This window comes from Eurosta solidaginis, chromosome 5 (genome assembly GCF_040869045.1).
Source record: "Eurosta solidaginis isolate ZX-2024a chromosome 5, ASM4086904v1, whole genome shotgun sequence".
Taxonomy (NCBI): domain Eukaryota; kingdom Metazoa; phylum Arthropoda; class Insecta; order Diptera; family Tephritidae; genus Eurosta; species Eurosta solidaginis.
Genome location: NC_090323.1, coordinates 263178334 through 263200696, shown reverse-complemented (window position 1 = coordinate 263200696; position 22363 = coordinate 263178334). Strand labels below are relative to the sequence as shown.

The 22363-nt window shown below is 37.9% G+C and overlaps 2 protein-coding genes across 10 annotated transcripts in view; one reads left to right on the top strand and one right to left on the bottom strand.

Moving 5' to 3' along the window:
• The first annotated feature begins 202 nt into the window (after positions 1-202).
• Positions 203-12280, top strand: PGRP-LD (Peptidoglycan recognition protein LD). The gene is made up of 5 exons (XM_067790160.1): positions 203-759; positions 7915-8304; positions 10823-11010; positions 11079-11226; positions 11300-12280. The coding sequence occupies exons 1-5, from the start codon at positions 753-755 to the stop codon at positions 11503-11505; spliced, it is 939 nt and encodes a 312-aa protein (XP_067646261.1). The 5' UTR covers positions 203-752; the 3' UTR covers positions 11506-12280.
• Positions 12080-22363, bottom strand: part of Cralbp (Cellular retinaldehyde binding protein) — a 52320-nt gene continuing 42036 nt past the window's right edge. For 8 of the 9 annotated variants that reach the window (XM_067790150.1, XM_067790154.1, XM_067790155.1 and 5 more), the window contains exon 2: positions 12080-15572. In XM_067790150.1, coding sequence (XP_067646251.1) covers positions 14493-15572 — 1080 coding nt within the window. In that variant the 3' untranslated portion in view covers positions 12080-14492. Of the gene's footprint in view, positions 15573-15698; positions 16172-22363 lie in introns of those variants that run through there. The other variant, XM_067790159.1, reaches the window with a different exon arrangement.

Sequence of the window (22363 nt, the reverse complement as noted above, 5' to 3'; positions counted from 1 at the left end):
AACAAAAATTTTGAGCCTGTTCGAAAATAAAACAATTATTTTTTTTTGAATCGGTCTAATGATCACACAAATTTACATGTGCATTCCTACTAGTAAATATAACTTTGTACATACATGTACATATATGTAGTACATATGTTTGCTTGTCTACATATCTCTATGTAGTTTGATTGTTTACAAACAGCCTGTAGAATTTGTTGGCAGTCATTGAACGGTATCAACTCAATCAGAGTTCCGCACTCAAAAACATTCGTCCGGCAATGCGATCTCTTCAATTTGAATTCAGCTGACCTCAGAATGCGGGAAAATCGCGCAGATTAGCAAATTTGCTGTCGTTTTGAATAGAAATATACATAAAAGTCTAATTTATAAGTTTTTTGCAGAGTGTGGCTTGGTAACTCGTCAAAAAAATGGCAAAGTCCTCAAGAATTAATAGTGTGGATCGTGTAACAACAAAAGGGGCTAAAGTTAATAACCGAACTTAATTGCCTCCCTCTGGATTGTTTACAGTCCGAAAGTATAAAATTCTCACATAAAAATATGTCTGTGAAATTTCATACATACATATATCCTTAACTAAGTTGTATGTAAAAAGTAGGTGCTAAGTAATGTTAGAACCCTAGTGATCTTGTTCCGGATATATAAAAAATACATAAATGTGAATATTTTAGAAATCGGTGTTAAAGTTGAACTTTAATTTGTGATAAGGCATCTTTGTATTGTGACCTTGAATCGTTAATTGGCGGTGTAATATGAAAGGTTAGTATAATTTATGATTAGTGATCGATGATGCTATACAGTACGTATGAAGTATGACAAATGAACTCGACACCTACTGCCGCAAAAACTTTAAAAGAGTTCAAAAGAAAACAATTTAGGATATCTTAGTTCGGTTAAAACCATGAGTGTGACGCTGTGTAATAGCTCAATATGAATTCCAAGAAGTTATGGACCTCCAAAGCCAATGAAATATCGTGAAATATCACAACTGACCTACGCTATAAGACAGAAGATATACAATTTTATTCAATTTGAATAACGAATTAAATAGTTGGTATACCTACTCAATATTTGCTCAGACTAAAGTGTACAGTAGAATCTCGAAAGAGTTAACCAAAATGTTCCAAGGGTGTTGAGCTTGTCCGTCAAATAAACTTAGGAAAATACAGTATTTAACATTTATTTGGAGTTATTTAATGTCGTTATGTGAGTTTGCGTTGATTTTACCGTTGATTTTTGGCCATTTTTTTTGCCTCACTGAGCTGACAATAATTTTCCACACCCTAAATTAGGAAATAAGAAGAATATCGGCTCATTATTTGGTAGCCAAACAAATATTTGGTTTGAAAGAATTGAAAATATACATTAATTATTCACCCTATCGGAAAATCAACAAAACAAAACGAATCAAAAATGGAAAAGCTCGGAAATGTTAGCCGTGAGTTTACATGAGTTAACTTTTAGAGCGGTATTTGGACTCCCAACACGGGAATTAACTTTCGCGTGATTATTCTGTATTTTCAAAAAAAAATTTTTCAAAATGTTAGATCGCCAGACATTCTTGCTATACTTGGTCGTTCCCAGCTTTTGTTGGAATCATTAGGGGCTGTTTGGGTATTCGTCGGTGGTTAATTAATTTTTTAAAAACTCCTAGCCTTATATCGTTAGCTTAATGTGAAAATGTGCTAAGTCACTTTTTTTGAAAAATTTTATTTTAATGCATTTTAAAACTGAATTCAAAATATATCGATCAAAAAAAAAAATATTTTAGTTTTCCATTTTTAGGTGCTGTGGGCAATGATGTGTAAATGTGCTAAGTCGTCAGCTGTTAAAAAGTCAACCTGTCAATAATATCAATCTGAATTAATAGTCATTTCTTTGTGCGCGCATTTTATTTATTTATTTAATTCATTCAGTCTAAAAGTACATGCTTTGTTGTTGTTGTTGTATTAACGATAAAGACACTCTCCGAAGGCTTTGGGGAGTGTTACCGGTATTGATAGTCCTTTGCCGGATATAGATCCGGTACGTTCCGGTAACAAAGCCAAAGGTACTAGCCGAACCATCTAGGGAACGATTTATATGACCACATTAAACCTTCTAGGCCATAACGCCCTCCCCACCACCTCGTTCCATGAGTAACTTGGGGTCGCCAGAGCCACGGCTGTCAATGAAACAGGATTCGCCACGGTTAGGTGAGGTTGACAATTGGGTTGGAAAAGCTATGGTGTTTGATAAATGCTTTGCACTGACCATAATCTACTTCAATTCTTACATGTCGATAACTACATGCTTTCTTACAGACTAGTTAAAAATAGAAAACAATTCAAGCTTAAACTTATATAAGCTGTTATTAAAATTAAGAACACTACTGAATCGATTTGCTAGATGTATAGTCCTAGTTATAGGTTCATTCATACCATAATTCGATTTATGAGTTATTTCGATAAATAATCTATTATGCCGAAGACCACGCAGTGGAATATATGGAATGAACAAACTAGATAAATCAGAGCAATTCGTGCTAAAGTTTATTACATTATAGGCAAGCATGAGTGAGATAAAAGCTCCTCTGTCATGCAAAGCCTGAAGACCAAGCAGTTTGTGCCTGCTGGTATATGATGGGAGGCCGTCTGGCCAGTGAAGCATACGCAAAGCAATTTTTGTAAATTTTTTTTGAACTTTCTCAATTTTATTGGAGTTAGATTCATAGAAAGGATTCCATATTATTGAACAATATTCAAGACCACTTCTGACCAAGGATATATAAAGTGCCTTCAACGTCAAAGGGTCCTTAATGTTACTGGTGTTACGTCTACTGAACCCAACCATTGCAACAAATTTTGAAACAATGAAGTCAATGTGACTAGAAAAAGGGAGTTTTGAGTCAAAAATTACACCCAAGTCTTTACTCTCTTGGCAACGATTAACAGATTTAGCATTTAGTTTGTAGATAAAGTATGTGGCAGTTGTCTTTATGGCATAAGACACAGCACAGCATTTGTTTGAATTTAAAAATAAATTATTGTCTGCGCACCATCCGGCAAAAGATTCCAGATCAGAACCGTTAGAAATAGTTTGACAAATAAATAGTAGTTTTTGTGAAATATATAGTTTTAGTGTTATATTTCAATAATTTAAGGGGAGGAGTGATGGGGAAACATATTGAGTAAAAAGTGCTAAGTCAGGAGAAAAAATTTGTTTTGAGTGCGGAAATTGTGCTAAGTCATAAAATAGCTGCTGGGTTAGCATACATGAATTTTATTTATCTTTTTCAAAGCTTCTACACTCAATAGTATTGCAACTAAGGTATCCTCATTCACAGTTTTGAAAAAAAGGTTATTTCAAAAATTATTCATTTTTTTTCGTCTCCTGTAAAATTCGTAAAAAGTGACTTAGCACATTTTCACATTAAGCTAACGATATGTGCTTTTGGTAGAAAAGTCATTTAGTTTCTGGGTTGTTACGGGTTGTTGTTGTTGTTGTAGCAATGCTCGCCCCACCTAATAGCCGCGACCGATCACAAATTGTCATCAATATCCTCTAACGGGATTCTAAGGAAACTTGCCGTTTCAACAGGGGTGGACCATAAGGAAAGGGGTGTTAGAGGCGTTGGTTCCACATTACAATTGAAGAGATGGTTGGTGTCATGTGGGGACACATTGCAAGCGGGGCATACATTTTGTATGTCGGGGTTGATTCTGGATAGGTAAGAGTTTAACCTGTTACAGTATCCAGAACGAAGTTGAGCAAGAGTGACACGCGTTTCCCTGGGGAGTATGCGTTCCTCTTCCGCAAGTTTTGGATAATTTTCGTTAAGTACTGGATTCACCGGGCAATTCCCGGCATAAAGGTCCGACGCCTGTTTATGGAGTTCACCAAGGACCTGCTTGTGTTTTTTCACTTCATACGGCTGGGTTCTCAGGTGCCGTATTTCCTCAAAATGCTTACGGAGATGACTCCTTAAGCCCCTAGGCGGTGCTGGTTCATCAATCAGATGTCTGTTGGGATGCCCAGGTTTCTGGGTATTCAACAGGAACTGTTTGGTCAGCATCTCATTTCTCTCCCTGATGGGGAGTATTCTCGCCTCATTATGCAGATGGTGTTCTGGGGACATAAGAAGACAGCCCGTGGCGATTCTGAGAGCAGTATTTTGGCAGGCCTGTAGTTTCTTCCAGTGGGTGATTTTTAGGCTTGGCTACCATATGGGTGACGCATAGCACGTAATCGGCTGGCTAATTGCTTTGTATGTAGTCATGAGCGTTTCTTTATCTTTTCCCCAAGTACTGCCTGCGAGGGATTTGAGGATTTTGTTACGGCTCTGAATTCTCGGAACAATTGCGGCTGCGTGCTCACCAAAATGTAGATCCTGATCAAACGTCACACCCAAGATTTTGGGGTGTAGGACAGTCGGTAGCGTAGTGCCATCGACGTGGATGTTCAAAATGGTCGACATTTGGGGCGTCCATGTTGTAAATAAGGTCGCGGAAGATTTAGTCGGTGATAATGCCAGGTTTCGCGAGGCAAAAAAACTGGAGAGATCAGGGAGGTAGCCGTTTATTTTATTGCATAGCGCATCGATCTTTGGGCCTGGGCCTGTGGCCATTATTGTGCAGTCATCAGCGTTGGAAACGATTGTGAATCCTACCGGTGGTGAAGGTAGCTTAGATATGTAGAAATTAAACAAAAGTGGGGATAGGACACCACCCTGTGGCGCCCCCTGTTTAATTCTCCTTGGTTTTGATGTTTCGTTTCTAAATTGCACCGATGCCTGCCGACCACCCAGATAATTTGCGGTCCACCTTTTAAGACATGGGGGAAGGGTAGACCCTTCCAGGTCCTGCAGTAACGAGCCATAGTTAACCGTATCAAAAGCTTTTGATAGGTCTAGCGCTACGAGTACTGTTCTATGGTGGGGGTATTGATTTAAACCGCAATTTATCTGGGTGCTAATGGCATTTAGCGCGGTGGTAGTGCTATGGAGTTTTCTGAAGCCATGCTGCTAGCTGCAAATTTGCTTGGAAATAAGGGAGCAAAATGGCTTCAAGCGTCTTTGCCACTGGCGATAGGAGAGATATCGGACGATACGACTCACCTATGTTAGCTGGTTTCCCAGGCTTTAGTAGCGGGATCACCTTGGCCATTTTCCATTTCACAGGTATGACAAAGGTGGAAAGAGACAGATTGAAGACATGCGCTAAATATTTGAACCCCTCTTTCCCTAGGTTTTTAAGCATCGGCATGGCTATGCCGTCTGGGCCCACTGCTTTGGATGGTTTAGCACGACCAATGGCGTCCTCAACCTCTTTGGCGGTGATGGTGATTGGTGACGCGCTGAATTTGTGTTTATGTGCGCGTCTATTGGCTCTCCGTCTATCTTTGTCGACCGTAGGATGCATTATATATTGTCGGCAGAAAGCGCTCGCGCATTTTTGCGCGTCCGACAGCACTTTGTCGCCAAAGGCGATGGAAACTTTGTCTTTGTGCTTAGTCGGATTCGATGGGGACTTTGCGGTGGACCAAAGTTTACCCACACCGGTAGACCTCCCATTTCGCCCGCTTGTGTTCATCTACAAGCAATCTGATGCGTTGGTTTATATACTTTATTTGGGGGTCGCCTGGATCAAGCTGTCTTATAAGGTCACGTTCTCTCACTAAGTTTGCGGCCTCCGCCGGGAAGTGGGGCCGGATTTCGGGAATTCTCCCGGCGGGAATGAAATGTGCCGAGGCGGATTTAATGACCTTACGGAAGGCACGCTCCCCTTGGCGGGCATCAGTCGGGATAGGGAGGGCAGCTAGGCGGCTGTCTGTAAAGGATTTATATTCTTCCCACTTTCCTTTTTTGAAGTTTATGAAAGTGCGTTTTTCAGTGACGATGAAGTCGGCGTTACGCTCAAGCGAAATAAGTATGTGCAGGTGGTCGGATGCCAATGTTACCATCGGCTGCCAGTTGACGCAGTTTACGAGTTCTGCGCTCACGATTGAGATATCTGGCGAGGTGTGACAGCTTCCTACCATACGTGTGGGGGCGTCTCCGTTTATTGTGCAGAACGTCGTTTCTTCTATTTGATCCGCCAACATCTCACCCCTACTGTCCGCCCGCAAGTTTGAATGCCATAGATCATGATGGGCATTGAAATCGCCTAAGATAATGCGATTGTTGCCAGTGAGTAAGGCCCTGATATTAGGGCGGTATCCACTGGGGCAACAGGTGGCAGGAGGGATGTAGATGTTGATGATTTCTAGGTTTGCATCGCCTGACCGGACAGATAGGCCTTGACGTTCTAAGACATTGTCCCTGCGGTCGATGCCAGGATCAAATATATAATATTGCACAGAGTGGTGTATGATAAACGCGAAACCGCCTCCATTTCCGCTCTCGCGGTCTTTCCTGTGGACGTTATACCCAGAGCAGGTCTGCAATGCAGATCTTGCTGTGAGTTTAGTCTCTTGAATCGCAGCAATGCGGATGTTGTGCCGCTTCATGAAATCGACTATCTCCGTAATCTTCCCAGTTAGTCCATTACAGTTTAACTGCAGAATTCTGAAGTGCATAAGGGGAGACGTCGCCACTCTGGGGGTAAGTGACGAGTGACTACGCCTGGGTTGGGGAAGGCCAGGACGCAATTGCTGTTGTGGCCCTGAGACTGGGCGTCCTTGGGCAAGCATTGGGGTACCCGGATGATTTGGGTTTGGGACCTGGCAACATGGCGCGATGAAACCCGTCGGGGGGTTGCCGTCGCGGAGACCAGAACATCTAGGGAAGTGGCACCACCCAAGGCAGGAGCTGCATTGGGCGGATGTCGCAAACATATATATTCTGTGCTGGCAAACGGTGCAAACGGAGGTAGGGACTCTAAGAGTCTGTTTCCCTGACCTACACGATTGCTGCCGGAAAAGAGGGGGGGAGAAGACGGGGGCAGGGGCTGTTGCTCAGCATTGCTTCCGACTCTACTACGAAGATTATAGTTATGAGTGGTAGCAGCTGTTTGAGTTGTTGGCGCCGTAGGGCGCGAGCAGCAGCGGGTACTTGTTGTGGCTTGCTGAGCAGCGGGGCTGCTGGCAGGTAGTGGGGGGGGGGGGGGGGGGGGGGGGGTGCTTAGACGTAGACTACGGGACGCCCTTGGGCGTGAACAGCAAGGAGCCACAAAAGATTTATAAAAGTTACGTGGACGTCGGGTTTTGGGATCAAGCCCAGAACAACCTGTCCGATGCAACCAGCCCTTGCACGAGACACACTGAACAGAGTATGACCGTCCTAAAAAGATTCCTTTCCGGCAGATGCAGCAAAACCATTTCTCAGGACCGGGGTCAGGAGACGGACCCGGATTGGATTCGATGCCTTCCCGGAGTAAGAGAATATGGAGCAGTCCTGCTGCAAGGAGCTGCTGGGAGGATGACAATTTGTGGGGGGACGAAACAAATTAGATGGGGTCACACTGAAAACTGGTTCTCCCTGTTTGTGTCAGTCCCAAGCGGGCTTTCGTACCAAGGAACTCATCGCAATAACTTAGGTACTCTAACGTACGAATAAACTATACATACATATATAGCTATTTTCTTTATCTTTATATCAGTGTAAACAAAATCGGCAATGCAAATGCTCATTTCGTTATCTTATGTCTATTATAAAGCGTGTGTTAAGTAGTTGCTAGTCTACTTAATTTCTACACAGTTTCAATGCTCCATCGTAGCCGAGCTGTTGATGAAAATGAGTCAAGATCCATAGATCCAGTATGCCACTGTTGCTTAGCGATCGTAGTGTTAACAATTTCATAGCGTATTATGAACAAGAACAAAGATATACAAAACTCTTTAAACAATTAGACTCGCTATCGCACATCTTGTGGCGCTTAATTAAAACAATATTTTTCATAAATTTGTCAATAACTTTATTTTATAAATTTAACAAAGGTCTACGTTGGCATAAGGGTTTGGCGTTATCATGGGGAGCACTGCTTACATCTTCCAAGCAACAGCCCTCAAACGATGTAATGCCAATCAAATCGACAGTGATCAATATAGAGCGGGGAACGGATGAGCGCACGCCGTTGCTAAAAGAGTGCAAAAGTTATGATGGCATTACAATTGTCAACGTGGGCTATGGTAGCCAGGTTGGCGTTGACAGCAGTTATGGCAGCGAGATTGATGGTTACAGCATCAAAGAAGGCGTACACCAAAACGTAGCCAGCGCGAGCCTTGGAAAACAAAATTTGGACTGCTATTCGTGTGTGCAAATTATGATATTTGTTTTGATTTTAGCCAGTGCATGTGTTATCGCCACTTATCTCTTAATTAATGAATGTAAGTTTTGAGATTAATCATACAAAAAGAGTTTCATTATTTAATATTTTTTATACAAATAAGGTATCTGTTCCAACGCCGTAGTTTATGTAAAATGTAGCTATCAGTTTTTAGATTTTTCTAATAATAATGAGATGTCATGGATTTTGCTCTATTCCAGCTTCCATTGCGCTTGTCATCCACGATTTCATTCGATCGTTTTTATACTCAGCGTGCTTTGCATACAGAGTATATTAACTTTGATTGGATAACGGTTTGTTGTACAGGTATAAAGAAATCGAGATAGATATAGACTTCCATTTATCAAAATCATCAGTGTCGAAAAAAAATTTTATTGAGCCATGTCCGTCCGTCCGCCCGTCCGTTAACATGATAACTTGAGTAAATATTGAGATATCTTCACCAAATTTGGTACCTCGTGTCTGGATGATAACCACGCCCACTTTTTATATATATAACATTTTGGAAAACACAAAAAACCTGATTATTTAGTAAATAATACACCTAGAATGTTGAAACTTAACGTGTGGACTGATATTTTGAAAAAAAAGTTTAAATGGGCGTGGCACCGTCCACTTGTGATAAAATCAATTTTACAAATATTACTAGCAGACCCGGCAGACGTTGTTCTGCCCTAAATTTGGCCTATCTGCATACATTTTAATAAGCTTTTTCCGTCTAACTCCGCCCTACCCCTCTACACTTTTTCCTATACTTTTTATTCACTCCTCCCTCCGTCTTTTTCGCTTCATCTCCATCTTCGTCTCATTTTTCTCTTTATCAGACTCCTTCTCTCTTTTCTCTCTCTCAAGTATTTCTCCTTCTTCTTCATCTCTTATTGCCAGTCCCAGTGGGTGGTATGTATGCGCTCATCAACGACTTTCATTTGATGTCCATATTGTATAAACACATTCTAGAGGTACCCGGGTTCACGTTTTGGGCTATATCTCGAGACCCTAGCCTCCCAGTTGTATGAAAATTATCCTGTACTATAGCACTCATCAACAGCTTTCATTTGATATCCATATTGTATAAACACATTCTAGGGGTGCCCTGGTTCACGTTTTGGCCTATATCTCGAGACCCTAGTCACCCAGGGGTATGAAAATTATCCTGTACTATAGCACTCATCAACAGCTTTCATTTGATATCCATATTGTATAAACACATTCTAGGGGTACCCGGGTCTACGTTTTGGGCTATATCTCGAGACCCTAGTCACCCAGCGGCATAAAACTTACTCTGTACTAAAGCATACATCAACAGCTTTAATTTGATATTTATATTGTATAAACACTCTCTAGGCATTCACTGGCCCACGTTTTGGCCTATATCTGGAGACCCTAGTCACCCAGGGGTATGAAAATAACCCTCTGCTAAAGCACTCATCCACAGCTTTCATTTGATATCCATATTGTATAAACATATTCTAGGGGTACCCGGGTCCACGTTTTGGGCTATATCTCGTACTTGTTGAATCTAAATTTTGTTGTTTCTGTGCAATAACTCCTCATCATAAGCCCTCCTTCTCGTCCAAAATGGGCTTACCTCTACTCTCAGCACCATCAACAGTCACACCGTTGACGGTTTCAAACCACTTCTGCCGTTTTGAAAATCACCTTTACAGCGCTTGAGACACCGAAAACAAATAAAACGGAAGCCTGCTTTCCTCAACGGAGTTTCGGTATTGGACTCTGAGGAGTGGGTTCGCAGGGGATTTATCGGCAAAGGACTTTGCCAACTCATCGTGGATGAAGCCTCTTTATGCTCATCCAGTTCAAACTGCCGAGCTCGTACGCGCCGGATTTCTTCATATGGCTCGCGAGGTGGGGTCTTTCCAATCAGATGTCTGTTAGGATGCTCAGGCTTCTGAGTATTTAATATAAATTGTTTGCTCAGCATTTCCTTTCACTAATCTAAAATCCCCGCCACAATGTGTAGATGATATTCCGGCGACATAAGAAGACATACCCTGCCAATTATGAGTGTGGTTTAACAGGCCAGCAGATTCCTTTAGTGTGTTTCTCTTAAGTTCGGCGGCCATATCGGAAACACGTTGCACACAAGCGGCTGGCCAAATTCTTTACATGTAGCTAAGAGTATTTCTTTATTTTTGCTCCAAGTGCTTCCTGCAAGAGACTTGAGGATTTTGTTACAACTGTGTACTTAGGTACAATTGCGGCTGCTTCCTAGCTAAAAAGTATGTCCTGATCGAACGCCAAACCCAGAATTTTTGGATGTAAAAGCAGTCGGCAGCGTAATGTCATCCTTCGATATCCAATATCGTCGACATTTAATTTGTGAATTTGGTTGCCGAAGATTTGGTCGGTGACAGCGTCAGATTTCGCAAGGTGAAAAAACTGAAGAGACTAGGCAGACAGTCGTTGATTTTATAGCATAGGGGGTAGTACAGGGAAATAATGCTGTGAGTCCTATAGATAGACCTACATAGATTATATTTAATTACATACATACACCTATAAACTGCTTTTATTAATAATCTACATTCTGTTTGCAGCGCGTTTTCCACCCACAAAATATTCCTTAGATCTGGTACATCGTGACATATGGAGCAATGTTGCCATGCCACTTGCAGACATCTTAAATCATACTAAAGTGCTAAATATTGTGATAATGCAAACTGGTGGGCCGAACTGTGATAAATTCAATAATTGCCTACATATACTGCGCGATTTACAAAAAAAGGTTTTTAAAATGTTTAATGTCGCTCTTCTATGAAGATTACATTATAAATGATTTGTACTTTATTACAGTACCAAACAGATCAGCATAGCGGACAAGAAATACCTTTTAATTTTCTAATTGGTGGCAATCAACAAACTTATGAGGCTCGTGGTTGGAAATATCAAAGTGGTCTACCTTTTGTAGCACAAAATGTGTCATTGGTTGTCGCTGTCATAGGTACGGACATAGTGGTGATATCCCTTCCAAAAAGTATTTAATTAAAACTTACTCTAACAATTCTTCACTTTAGGCAACTACACGACGTTGGCACCAAGTGCCATTCAATTACACTCCATTCTTTCGCTTATAACAGAGTCGGTGCGTCTAAAAAAACTTCAAAGGCATTACAAAATTTACGGTCTCCAAAATATGAGGAACAATCAAACCGATGGTGTAGCACTCTTCAAAGCAATTGGTCAGTTAAAGCATTTTGTTGGACTGTTGCAATTTCATTGAGTTTGAAGACTATTTAAGAGCACTACTACAAAGGTATAAGATGATGAACACAAATTGAGCGGTTGTTAGTGTTAGCGAAAGTCCTTTTGCTGTTTCCCAAAAGGTGGGAAGTAGTCACATCCAACCGATTCCAAGACAGTCGGTTTAATACCTTGATATGTCACTTCCAGTATAAATCGGTTCCATGTACATCCGGTAAAGAAGTATCAATATCGACCATATCTATGGATAACAAAGAATATACAAGTTGGAATATATTCAAGTATCTGCGATATTGTCACGACGATTGAAATATTGTAGAAAATAGCTACGACGTCTTGGAAGAAAACGCAGTATCCTGGGAACGAGAACTTTGTATAGTATCAGTTTACTGTGACATGATTGTTCGTCGATGACTAATCGGTTTCATTTACGCATAAAAAGCTCCGTGACTTAGAAGGTTGTCATTGGTCACGTTTTTCATCAAAAATCGCGGATTCCGCCAATCTAATTCAAATATACATATGTATATGGCCGGACTATGACTAAATAAAATTAGCAAAAATAATTTAAATTAAAAGGTATTATTGAAACAAACAATAAATACAAAAAACAAAAATATTTATTTACCTATTGCAAATTTACATAAAATTAGAAGACAAAGCGTTAGATTACAAGTTTATAAAGCGCGTAAACATAGTAGGTATGTATGTATTTGAATACATATATGTATATGTAGTATGTAAACGTGTATGCATTTACATTCCATCAATAAAAATATTTATGCATTATTTTTCTATTTGTTAAAAATCTTTAAACACATCCCGCTCCACAACGGAAAAATTTCTCTAAATAGTACGTCATTAACCGTCCACAGTGAAACCTCGATATAATGAAATTAAGAACGCTGGGGAAGTACTAAGATACATCTCAAGTTTCTGGATATATGTACACTACGGTGGTCCTCATAAATAAATTTTCCGATATTTTGCCAATATCACTCCTTCAAACGGTAGTAAAAACTTCAAAAATATGACAAATCACAAATTTTCGTGCCGATTGGAGGGGTGTCGTATAGGGAATCAAAGCAAGAAAATTTAATTTTTGTTTCTAATATCTAAAATCGATAATACTATGTTTGGAAGACGATATCATATATCAATTTTGGTACGGCTTCGAAACGATTAGGGGATGTCGTATAGGATCCCAAGCTCAGATTACCCTATTAAAATCTGAAATTTAACTTGCGCGACCCCTTAATCTTTTCTAATCGGGACAAAAATTTGTATAAAATGTTTATTTTTGGTGTTAACTTGAGAAGGTTTGAAGCGTTTATTCATTTAGGAGAATCACCATAATGTGCAAATACATGGATACATGTTTTATTTTGAGCTTTCACCAAGTTTTGCTCCAGAAAAAAAAATTTTTGCTATTTTTTCATAAAAATATGTGACAATACATATTACTTGGGAAGTGATGCTTTATGCCTTACACTTCCTTGGGAAGTGATGCTATATTTCTTACAGGTCTCTTTGAGTAGAAATCCAAAATTTTTAGCCACGGGTAAAAAACTAGGGGTTTCGTACATTCGCGCACTCATACACCTGGAACATATTTGGATGAATTTTTGACCTATATGTATTTTTTCCATTTTAGCGTTGTTTGGAACACTATTTTGTATTGAGTCCATATTTTTCTTGAGTAACCATTAAAATCATGTTTATTAGTGGCTCCAACTATAGGCTAATTTCATTGTTTAAAAGCTATCGAATTGAAATGTTCGGCATCGAGTGACACAAATATCGATATGATATCGTATCGACCAAGTAAAGTGTTGAATCCTGTATAAAATTGCTGTATTACTATACCCAACAAATTTTAGGCATTCCAATAAGCTATTCAGCTCTGGATAACGATGAAATCTTACTGGAACGATCCGGATCAGTTCTATGGCAGTGGGCTGTACTCTTCCTACATATATGTACACGTAATAGGGTGCCAGTTATTTACAAACTTTTTTCTGAATCGTACCTGAAATTTGAGTTAAAAATTCAAAACTATAAATCAAGATACAAATGCGATATATTTCTCAAATATAATTATATCAGATTTTGCACTTAAAAGAATAATTAGAATAATAATACTTTACAACCAGAATGGGCGGCTCAGACACGTCCAAAAATTTCGGTAGAGTTATTACGTGTTTGTAGCCTAATAATAGTCGTACGAAGCCTGAAATAAATGTTTGACTTTCGTAGGGAACTATATGCAAAAACCAATTGCACATATTCTTGTGATTCATGAATTTTTTATATTTTGTTGTAGAGGAGCAAATGGAAATGTATAACTTTCCTAGGATAATTTGAAATGAATATATCTAATGAAATTATTTGATGGCCTTAATAATTCGTTTTTATACTTAAAGTTACAATTTATGGGGCCTCGAGTGGAAAAAAGTTGATAAATATCGGATACCCCGGGGGCATTTTTCTGTACGTGCTACTAAGTAAAAGGCGGTAGCTGTCAAAAATCTACCACAAAAAACAGTTTAAACCGAGCTACCCTATTGATCCAGGTAAATAATAGAATCACAAGGTTTTTTTGCATTTGCATGTTAAATTTTTATCGGGAACTGGATTATCTTTCATTTGAATTCAAATTTCGTTGTAGAGTAAGAAGTTCGCCAAACACTTACTTCAAGCATGTTATGCATTTCCCTTTCAGCTGGATTTGAATATTTAGTGCAACATATTAAGATAGCCTCATAAGACAATGTCAGCGGAAAGTGAAATACAAAAATTTCTGATTTAAATTTTTCACTATGCGTTACATCGTTCGTTATATCGAGCTCTCACAGTGTTGAGTCACTGCTAATTTTTATTTCATCTTATTTTTTTAAAGTATATACATACATACACTTAATCTCTAAAATCTAAGCTACACCACAACTAACACCGGCACGGCATCCATGAGCTCTGCTCATTCACTATCTCGCCCACTTACTCAACCTAATCAAATTCCAGCTTACGAAAACTGCCCTCTATCGACTCCATCTGAGACACAAAATTTATATTATTACTATTTTTATCAACATTCGAATTATTTTTTCGCATTATGCCCCGATCACTTAGCAATGCTATCTTGTCCAAGTTCAGTATCGTCTCACGCTTAGCCGCCAATTCCTCCTTCCACAATTCGACCATTGCTTTCATTGGCATATGACCACCCAATTCCTGTGGCAGGCATTCCGGATCAACAAGTTTAGTTAGTTCTTTATCATTTGTGTATACATTTAATCGCTGGCGTATCTTGGTGCTGACACGTCCCTTTACAAAGTCGATCAACCATTTCAGTGTCGCTGGTACGTTCACCAAATGGATTTCCTTGTGTCGCATTGGTAGCGATTGTTCGCTCCATTTGAAAACGCGTGCAAATTCTGTTGGATTCCAATTGGTTATATGTGCTGTAGTGACACCAGAGAAATCACCAACATGCACCAGACCGCAGATTTGTGTAGCTTGATCTTCCATGAGACATTCGTAGGTAATAAAATGTGCACGTGCCTGATAAGAGCTGTCGTATAATTTTGGATTGAAACCTTTGGCATTGATTATGACCACGCGACGTCCATTCTTATCACGTTTTGGTGTAGCGAATATATAACCGCTGGATAAGACTTCACTTAATTTTGGTTCCAGACAATCCAGTTGTGCATACATGTGCGGAAAAGTCCGACGCACGTTCAAGTATTTCAGAAGTGTCTGTTGTGCCATGGGCACACTGTACTTTTTACAGCGCAAGAAACGCAATAGAAACTGTTCATCGAGTCGTACTTCTCGCAAATCTTCATTTTTCAATATCCAATTACGTAGTTGCTCGAGGCTCTGCTCTCGTGCGCATTTCTCTTCGCGTAGCTCGAGCTTGGCAATTTTTAATACTTCGTCGGGTAGTTCTGAATTAGGCAAAAGGTCGATGGTGTGCTTCATGGTGAAAGAGATGCTGATTTGGTTTTGCCTCGGTGAATTGTTTGGGACAATCGTAAAGGCAAACAACTTGCGTTTTGTATTTGTTGCTGAAGAGTTCAGCGCCTGTAAATAAAAAAACAATCACAAAAATGATTAGAGGGTAAAGAAAATTCTGTATTTAATTCTTAAAGAGTTAGTAAATCTAGATTTGGTTCAATACACAAAACATAATCTAAGCCATTATATTACATTTGCTTCGAGCGATATCTCTCCATTTCCTCTAACACTTAGGCGGGGTTTACATTAATAAGAATTAGTCTCATTTTATAGGTGCGCGGCCGCTTTTGCATACCACTCTTTGGAAATTTATGGAAGAGAGCGAGACTCAAAGTGCCACTCCGATAAACAGTTGTGAACTCGAAAATAGCAGTGCCATCTTTTATCACGTTTCGTCAATAAAATTCTAATTTTTTATTTTGGATAATTTTGAAAAACTTTTGCAGGAGTTTCGTAACTTAACCTATGCAAACTAAACTCAAAATCGTTTTCAAAAAAGTTCGAAATATCAACAATATGCTACGAAAACTTCTATTTTTTATTAAGAGTACGCATTTTTGCAACACTTTAGTTCTAGTCAATTTCCCAATAATAAATTTCCTTTGGCCTCAAGTGCATGCTCCCAAATGAGTCATACGTTTACATTGGCCTCATTCGCATGTCGCTTAACCTACCCTGCAAGGCTTGATAACACACCAATCCATCACAAGAAAATTCACTGACGTAAAGTAAAAAAAAGCAAAAAATATATCGAAAATACAAAGTTTTGCTTTAAAAAATGGACGAAAACTGCTATTTCTAACTGTGGTACAACACAAAGTTTATGAACGCCGTTTAACCATTATGTTCCCGCGGAGTTTCTTTTAGTAAGAAATGTCAAAAGCTTGTGTGGATTGCACGAGTGGACAGCGTTTTCAGGCCAAACGCGATGAAATTCGATCAAGCGAGTCATTTTGGAAATGCGGTTTATATAAGGAAATGCGCTGTATTTGGAGCTTATTCGGTGCAGTGTAAATGTGGTATAAAATGTTTCAGATTTTATTCCATAAATAAAACTAGGGAATTCTGTATTGCGACCGATAGCTACGACGAAGGAAAACCCCAGCGGGTTAGGGGATCAGAACATACCCGCGGTAGATATGCCTGTCGTAAGAGGCGACTAAAATACCAGATTCAAGGGGTTGTGTAACGCAACCCTTCAGGTTGCCAGCGCAATATATAGCTTCTCCGAACCCAATTGTCAACCTCACCTATCCGCGGCGAATCCTGTTTCACTAACAGACGAGGATCTGGCGACCACAAGCTCCTCATGGAACTTGGGGGTGGGGAGGGGGGAATGGCCTGAAGGTTTAATGTGGCCACATAAATCGTTCCCGAGATGGTCGGGCTAGCACCTTAATGGTGCTGTGGTACCGGAGCGTACCGGATCTTTATCCGGCAAAGGACCATCACATCGATAACACTCCCCAAAGCCTTCGGGGAGCAACCTTATCGCTACAACAACAACAACAACAACGAAGGAATCTCCTCTTAGCGATTTCGTCTAACATTTTCGTCGTTTCTTCTCTATGTCAAACGTTGAGACCATAAATGAATAGATTTGCAACTCTTTATTTCGAGAGTGCGCTGTCAAAATGCACATTTTTTATAACGTTTATCAATGATGCCACTCCAAACAAAAATGAATAGATCTGAATATGGGGATTTTTGACATACATTTCGGCGATTATAGTTTCAATCATTTAAGAAAATAAAACTTATTTTAGGTCATCTTTGGTTGAGACGAAAGAAAGTAAAAATGATATATTTTCATCGTTTACCTTAAAGCAAATACACGACAGATTCGTTTCTGAGGCAAAACGAACGTTCGTAATAGAGAACGAGCCACTCAGCTATGCGTCATTGGTATGGAAGAAAATATAATAAGTGCATAGTTTTTTCGAAGCACATTTCCATTTAAAATTGTTTTGAAGTGAAAGGAAAAAATGACCATTACCATTAATGTCATAGAAGTCATTCTATTTAATTGTGTTTGTTGCTGTTATGCCACTTGTTTTTGCTTACATTTCAACAAGGCCACTTTCCTTATGACGTCATGTATCCGGCCTCTTCGCCTCATTGTAAAATTTTTACTTTTTTGATTTATGGCCACGATGGGGTCAGCCCATATTGTCATGCAAGTGTAACTGAGAACAAAGGTTTGAAAACGGCCTTTCAAAATTAATCGGTGACACTCCCTTAATTAACTTTTGTATTTTTTAGAACAATTAAATTTTGTTTTAAGGCCGAAATTCGCTTTGCAAAAATTTTTTGATTTATTTATTGTATTTATATTACACAATAAGACTTTTTTATGTTCGTTGATAGATATTTTTGTGCCTTATTAATTAAATAAAAGCTACATACATAAGTAAAGGATTCAATCAAATTACGATAAATTAAATAACATAACTCCAATTAAATATCATTAGTTAAACTTTTTTTTATACATTTACCGCAAAGCTTTAAATAATTTAGAATTCATTAAGTAATTAAATCATTAAAAAAGCACATCATACTAACAAAACATACAGTAGCCTTCAGAAACAAAAGACTTAAGAACGAAACTTCAGTAGCAAATAACTTGTAATAAGAAACAAGTTCAAAATTTATTTTGTTCATTTTTTCTTACTTTGATACATGCTCAATAAATGTAGGTATGTTTGGTATGTACGATGTGTAAGATTTTACTTCATTTTATATAGTTTTATTGTCAGTTGGTTAATTTCATATATATGTATATTATTATTTATATGACCCCTAATGTATTTTTGTACCAGAAGTTGTCCTTGCATTGGCGTAAATTAAATGTCCCTGAGGTGTTGCAACCTTATTGTGCAAAATTGAATTATCCATACATAATTACATAATGAATTTTTCAAAAATTTGAAATATGAGCAAATTAGCTCACTATATCGCATAAAGGTATGACAGATGTTACCTTGAGCATCGCAAAAAGGTTTGATGAAAAGATAAAGAAACACAAAAGCAAATGAACTTTTAATTATGCCAAAAAATCTTCATATGTTCCCGTATGAATGTATGTAATATTTTTGTGCTATGTATGAAAACTCCCATCCGAAGAAATCACTCAAATAGGCGAAACGAACAATAGCCGGGAATGTAGGGTATGCAGATATTTGCTCGAACACGTACTCGTATGTTTGCCAAAAATTTTTTTTAGTAACCTTGTGTGTCTGACCATAGCAACATACCCAATTTGACAAGAACTTCCTCATGGCTCTATTACTATGCCTATTGTCAACTGTGAGTATTGATAATTTTATCAATTCAATCCTAAATCACAAGAAAGCACAGGGGGTCGAAGATGATGACTATGTCCGCATAATTTTTTGATTTTCCAGTCCAATAAAATTGGTTGAAAATCATTCCCTTCTCTCCTAGAATGAAAATATTTGATTTCAAGGCAAAATATACATACAATATTATATCCATATAAATTAAATAAACGATTTTTTCCAGGCTCCCCGTCCAAAATATCGTAAGTGTAAGTTTTGGTTTTGATTGAATAAGTTTAAGGTGTGTCGCACGGGGGTCAAATACTCAGAATAGATAATACTATATTGCCGTCAATAGCGAAAAGGCATTAAAAAGTGAAATTATAGAAATTTTGATGTTTGTTTTTACTTAATAACAAAAATTAATGAATGTGATCTATTAAGCGACTTTATGGTGAGAAAATTTCATATGATACTGGCACATAATTCTTTTCGGGACCCGAAACTAGAATCAAACTACCGTCATGTCTTGAAAATCTGAAAGCAGTAAAATGAAATTCACTGATTTTTTATTCTTTTTTTCATTTAAAATTCTGGCTTTCACTGCTTTTATGCTTTGAAATTATTCTAAAAGTAAAATTGCAATGTCATTTGAATGTTAAAACATAACATTTCCGTGTATAACCAATTTTCAGAGAATAACAGCAGTAATAATTATTTTATATGCTTTCTTGCTTTGGAAAGTTGATTTACTGCTTTTTTGCTAGAAAATTTAAGATATTCGAAATATAAAACCAGTTTTATCTTTAAATTTGAACTTTTAATGATCAATTTTTAAGCTAATGAGTAAATTGGTGTCGCAGAAATATTATGGCAACAAAATTCTTGAACTGCCTTTTTGCTATGGACGGCAGTACAGTTGGCGATATCACCCTATGAAGGCGCAACAAGCCGTTTTATATCTGCACCCAGATAAATATAAATTCATAAACATTTACAAACAAAAATTTTAAAAATGTAAACAAAATATTTGTAGATTTACAATTAATTTCTAAACTAAATTGTAAATTTATTCATTAGTGAACCCTTATTGCTAACTTAATAATTGAACATAAACGTTTTTATACTCAGTTGAGCAGAGCTCACAGAGTATATTAAGTTTGATTGGATAACGGTTGGTTGTACATATATAAAGGAATCGAGATAGATATAGACTTCCATATATCAAAATAATCAGGATCGAAAAAAAATTTGATTGAGCCATGTCCGTCCGTCCGTCCGTCCGTCCGTTAACACGATAACTTGAGTAAATTTTGAAGTATCTTGATGAAATTTGGAACATAGGTTCCTGAGCACTCATCTCAGATCGCTATTTAAAATGAACGATATCGGACTATAACCACGTCCACTTTTTCGATATCGAAAATTTCGAAAAATCGAAAAATTCATTACAAAAGACAGATAAAGCGAAGAAACTTGGTAGATGAGTTGAACTTATGACGCAGAATAGAAAATTAGTAAAATTTTGGACAATGGGCGTGGCACCGCCCACTTTTAAAAGAAGGTAATTTAAAATTTTTGCAAGCTGTAATTTGGCAGTCGTTGAAGATATCTTGATGAAATTTGGCAGGAAGGTTACTCCTATTACTATATGTACGCTTAATAAAAATTAGCAAAATCGGAGAAGGACCACGCCCACTTTTAAAAAAAAATTTTTTTTAAAGTAAAATTTTAACAAAAAATTTAATATCTTTACAGTATATAAGTAAATTATGTCAACATTCAACTCCAGTAATGAGATATGGTGCAACAAAATACAAAAATAAAAGAAAATTTCAAAATGGGCGTGGCTCCGCCCTTTTTCATTCAATTTGTCTAGGATACTTTTAACGCCATAAGTCGAACAAAAATTAACCAATAATTTTGAAATTTGGTAGGGGCATAGATTTTATGACGTTAACTGTTTTCTGTGAAAATGGGCGAAATCGGTTAATGCCACGCCCAGTTTTTATACACAGTCGTCCGTCTGTCCTTCCGCATGGCCGTTAACACGATAACTTGAGCATAAATCGACATATCCTTAATGAACTTAGTTCACGTGCTTACTTGAACTCACTTTATCTTGAACGAAATCCGACTATGACCACGCCCACTTTTTCGATATCGAAAATTACGAAAAATGAAAAAATGCCATAATTCTATACCAAATACGAAAAAGGGATGAAACATGGTAAAGTAATTGGATTGTTTTATTGACGCGAAATATAACTTTAGAAAAAACTTTATAAAATGGTTGTCACACCTACCATATTAAGTAGAAGAAAATGAAAAAGTTCTGCAGGGCGAAATAAAAAACCCTTAAAATCTTGGCAGGTATTACATATATAAATAAATTAGCGGTATCCAACAGATGATGTTCTGGACCACCCTGGTCCACATTTTGGTCGACATCTGGAAAACGCCTTCACATATACAACTACCACCACTTTCATTCTAGAGTCACCCCTGGTCCACCTTTATGGCGATATCTCGAAAAGGCGTCCGCCTATAGAACTAAGCCCCACGCCCTTTTAAAATACTCATTAACACCTTTAATTTGATACCCATATCGTACAAACAAATTCTAGGGTCACCCCTGGTCCACCTTTATGGCGATATCTCGAAAATGCGACCAACTATTCAACAACCACCACTTCCTTTTAAAACCCTCATTAATACCTTTAATTTGATACCCATATCGTACAAACACATTCTAGAGTCACCCCTGGTCCACCTTTATGGCTATATCCCTAAATGGCGTCCACCTATAGAACTATGGCCCACTCCCTCATAAAATACTCTTTAATGCCTTTCATTTGATACAAATGTCATACAAACACATTCCAGGGTTTCCCTCGGTTCATTTTCCTACATGGTTATTTTCCCTTATGTTGTAATCATAGCTCTCAACTGAGTATGTAATGTTCGGTTACACCCGAACTTAACCTTCCTTACTTGTTTTATATTACTTATAAATTTTCGTGTTTGTTTCTTAATTTGTATTTTAATTATTTTAATAAAACAGAAAAATATGTTTTTAGTTTTTTGTTATACTGGCCTATTGAAGAAGAAAAAAGGATGTAAAAATTGCACACGAACGTCCATTGAGTATTATTAATTAGTTATTATTTTAATTATCTACGCATTTATTGATATAAATTCCCCAGAAAATCCCATAAATTAAACTAAAATTTGTTAACATTCGTTTAGAATAGTATAGCATGGGAAAATCCAACTGAAAAATATACATACATAGTGTACATAAACCATTTTTTATTTTCTTTGTTGTATTGTTAAAACTAATTTCCATCAGCTGAGTAAAAATTTGCATACTAAAATTAAGATTTGATTTCATTTTTACTTAGCTTAATAAAATGTAAAAGCCTCAACATAACTCGCTCTTAATCTTAAGCTTTACCCTAAAACTAGATTTTCATACTTAGCAGTTATACCGTGGATGTATTTTGCCTTTCAAATGAGAAACATACGAACACCGCATGCAGTTGAGGGGTGGCGTGAAAAATGAGACGATTTTAATTA

Coding starts and splice junctions, on each gene's coding strand:
- PGRP-LD (XM_067790160.1), top strand. Junction 8,305..10,822: donor TTATCTCTTAATTAATGAAT/GTAAGTTTTGAG, acceptor TTCTGTTTGCAG/CGCGTTTTCCACCCACAAAA. Junction 11,011..11,078: donor TGCGCGATTTACAAAAAAAG/GTTTTTAAAATG, acceptor ACTTTATTACAG/TACCAAACAGATCAGCATAG.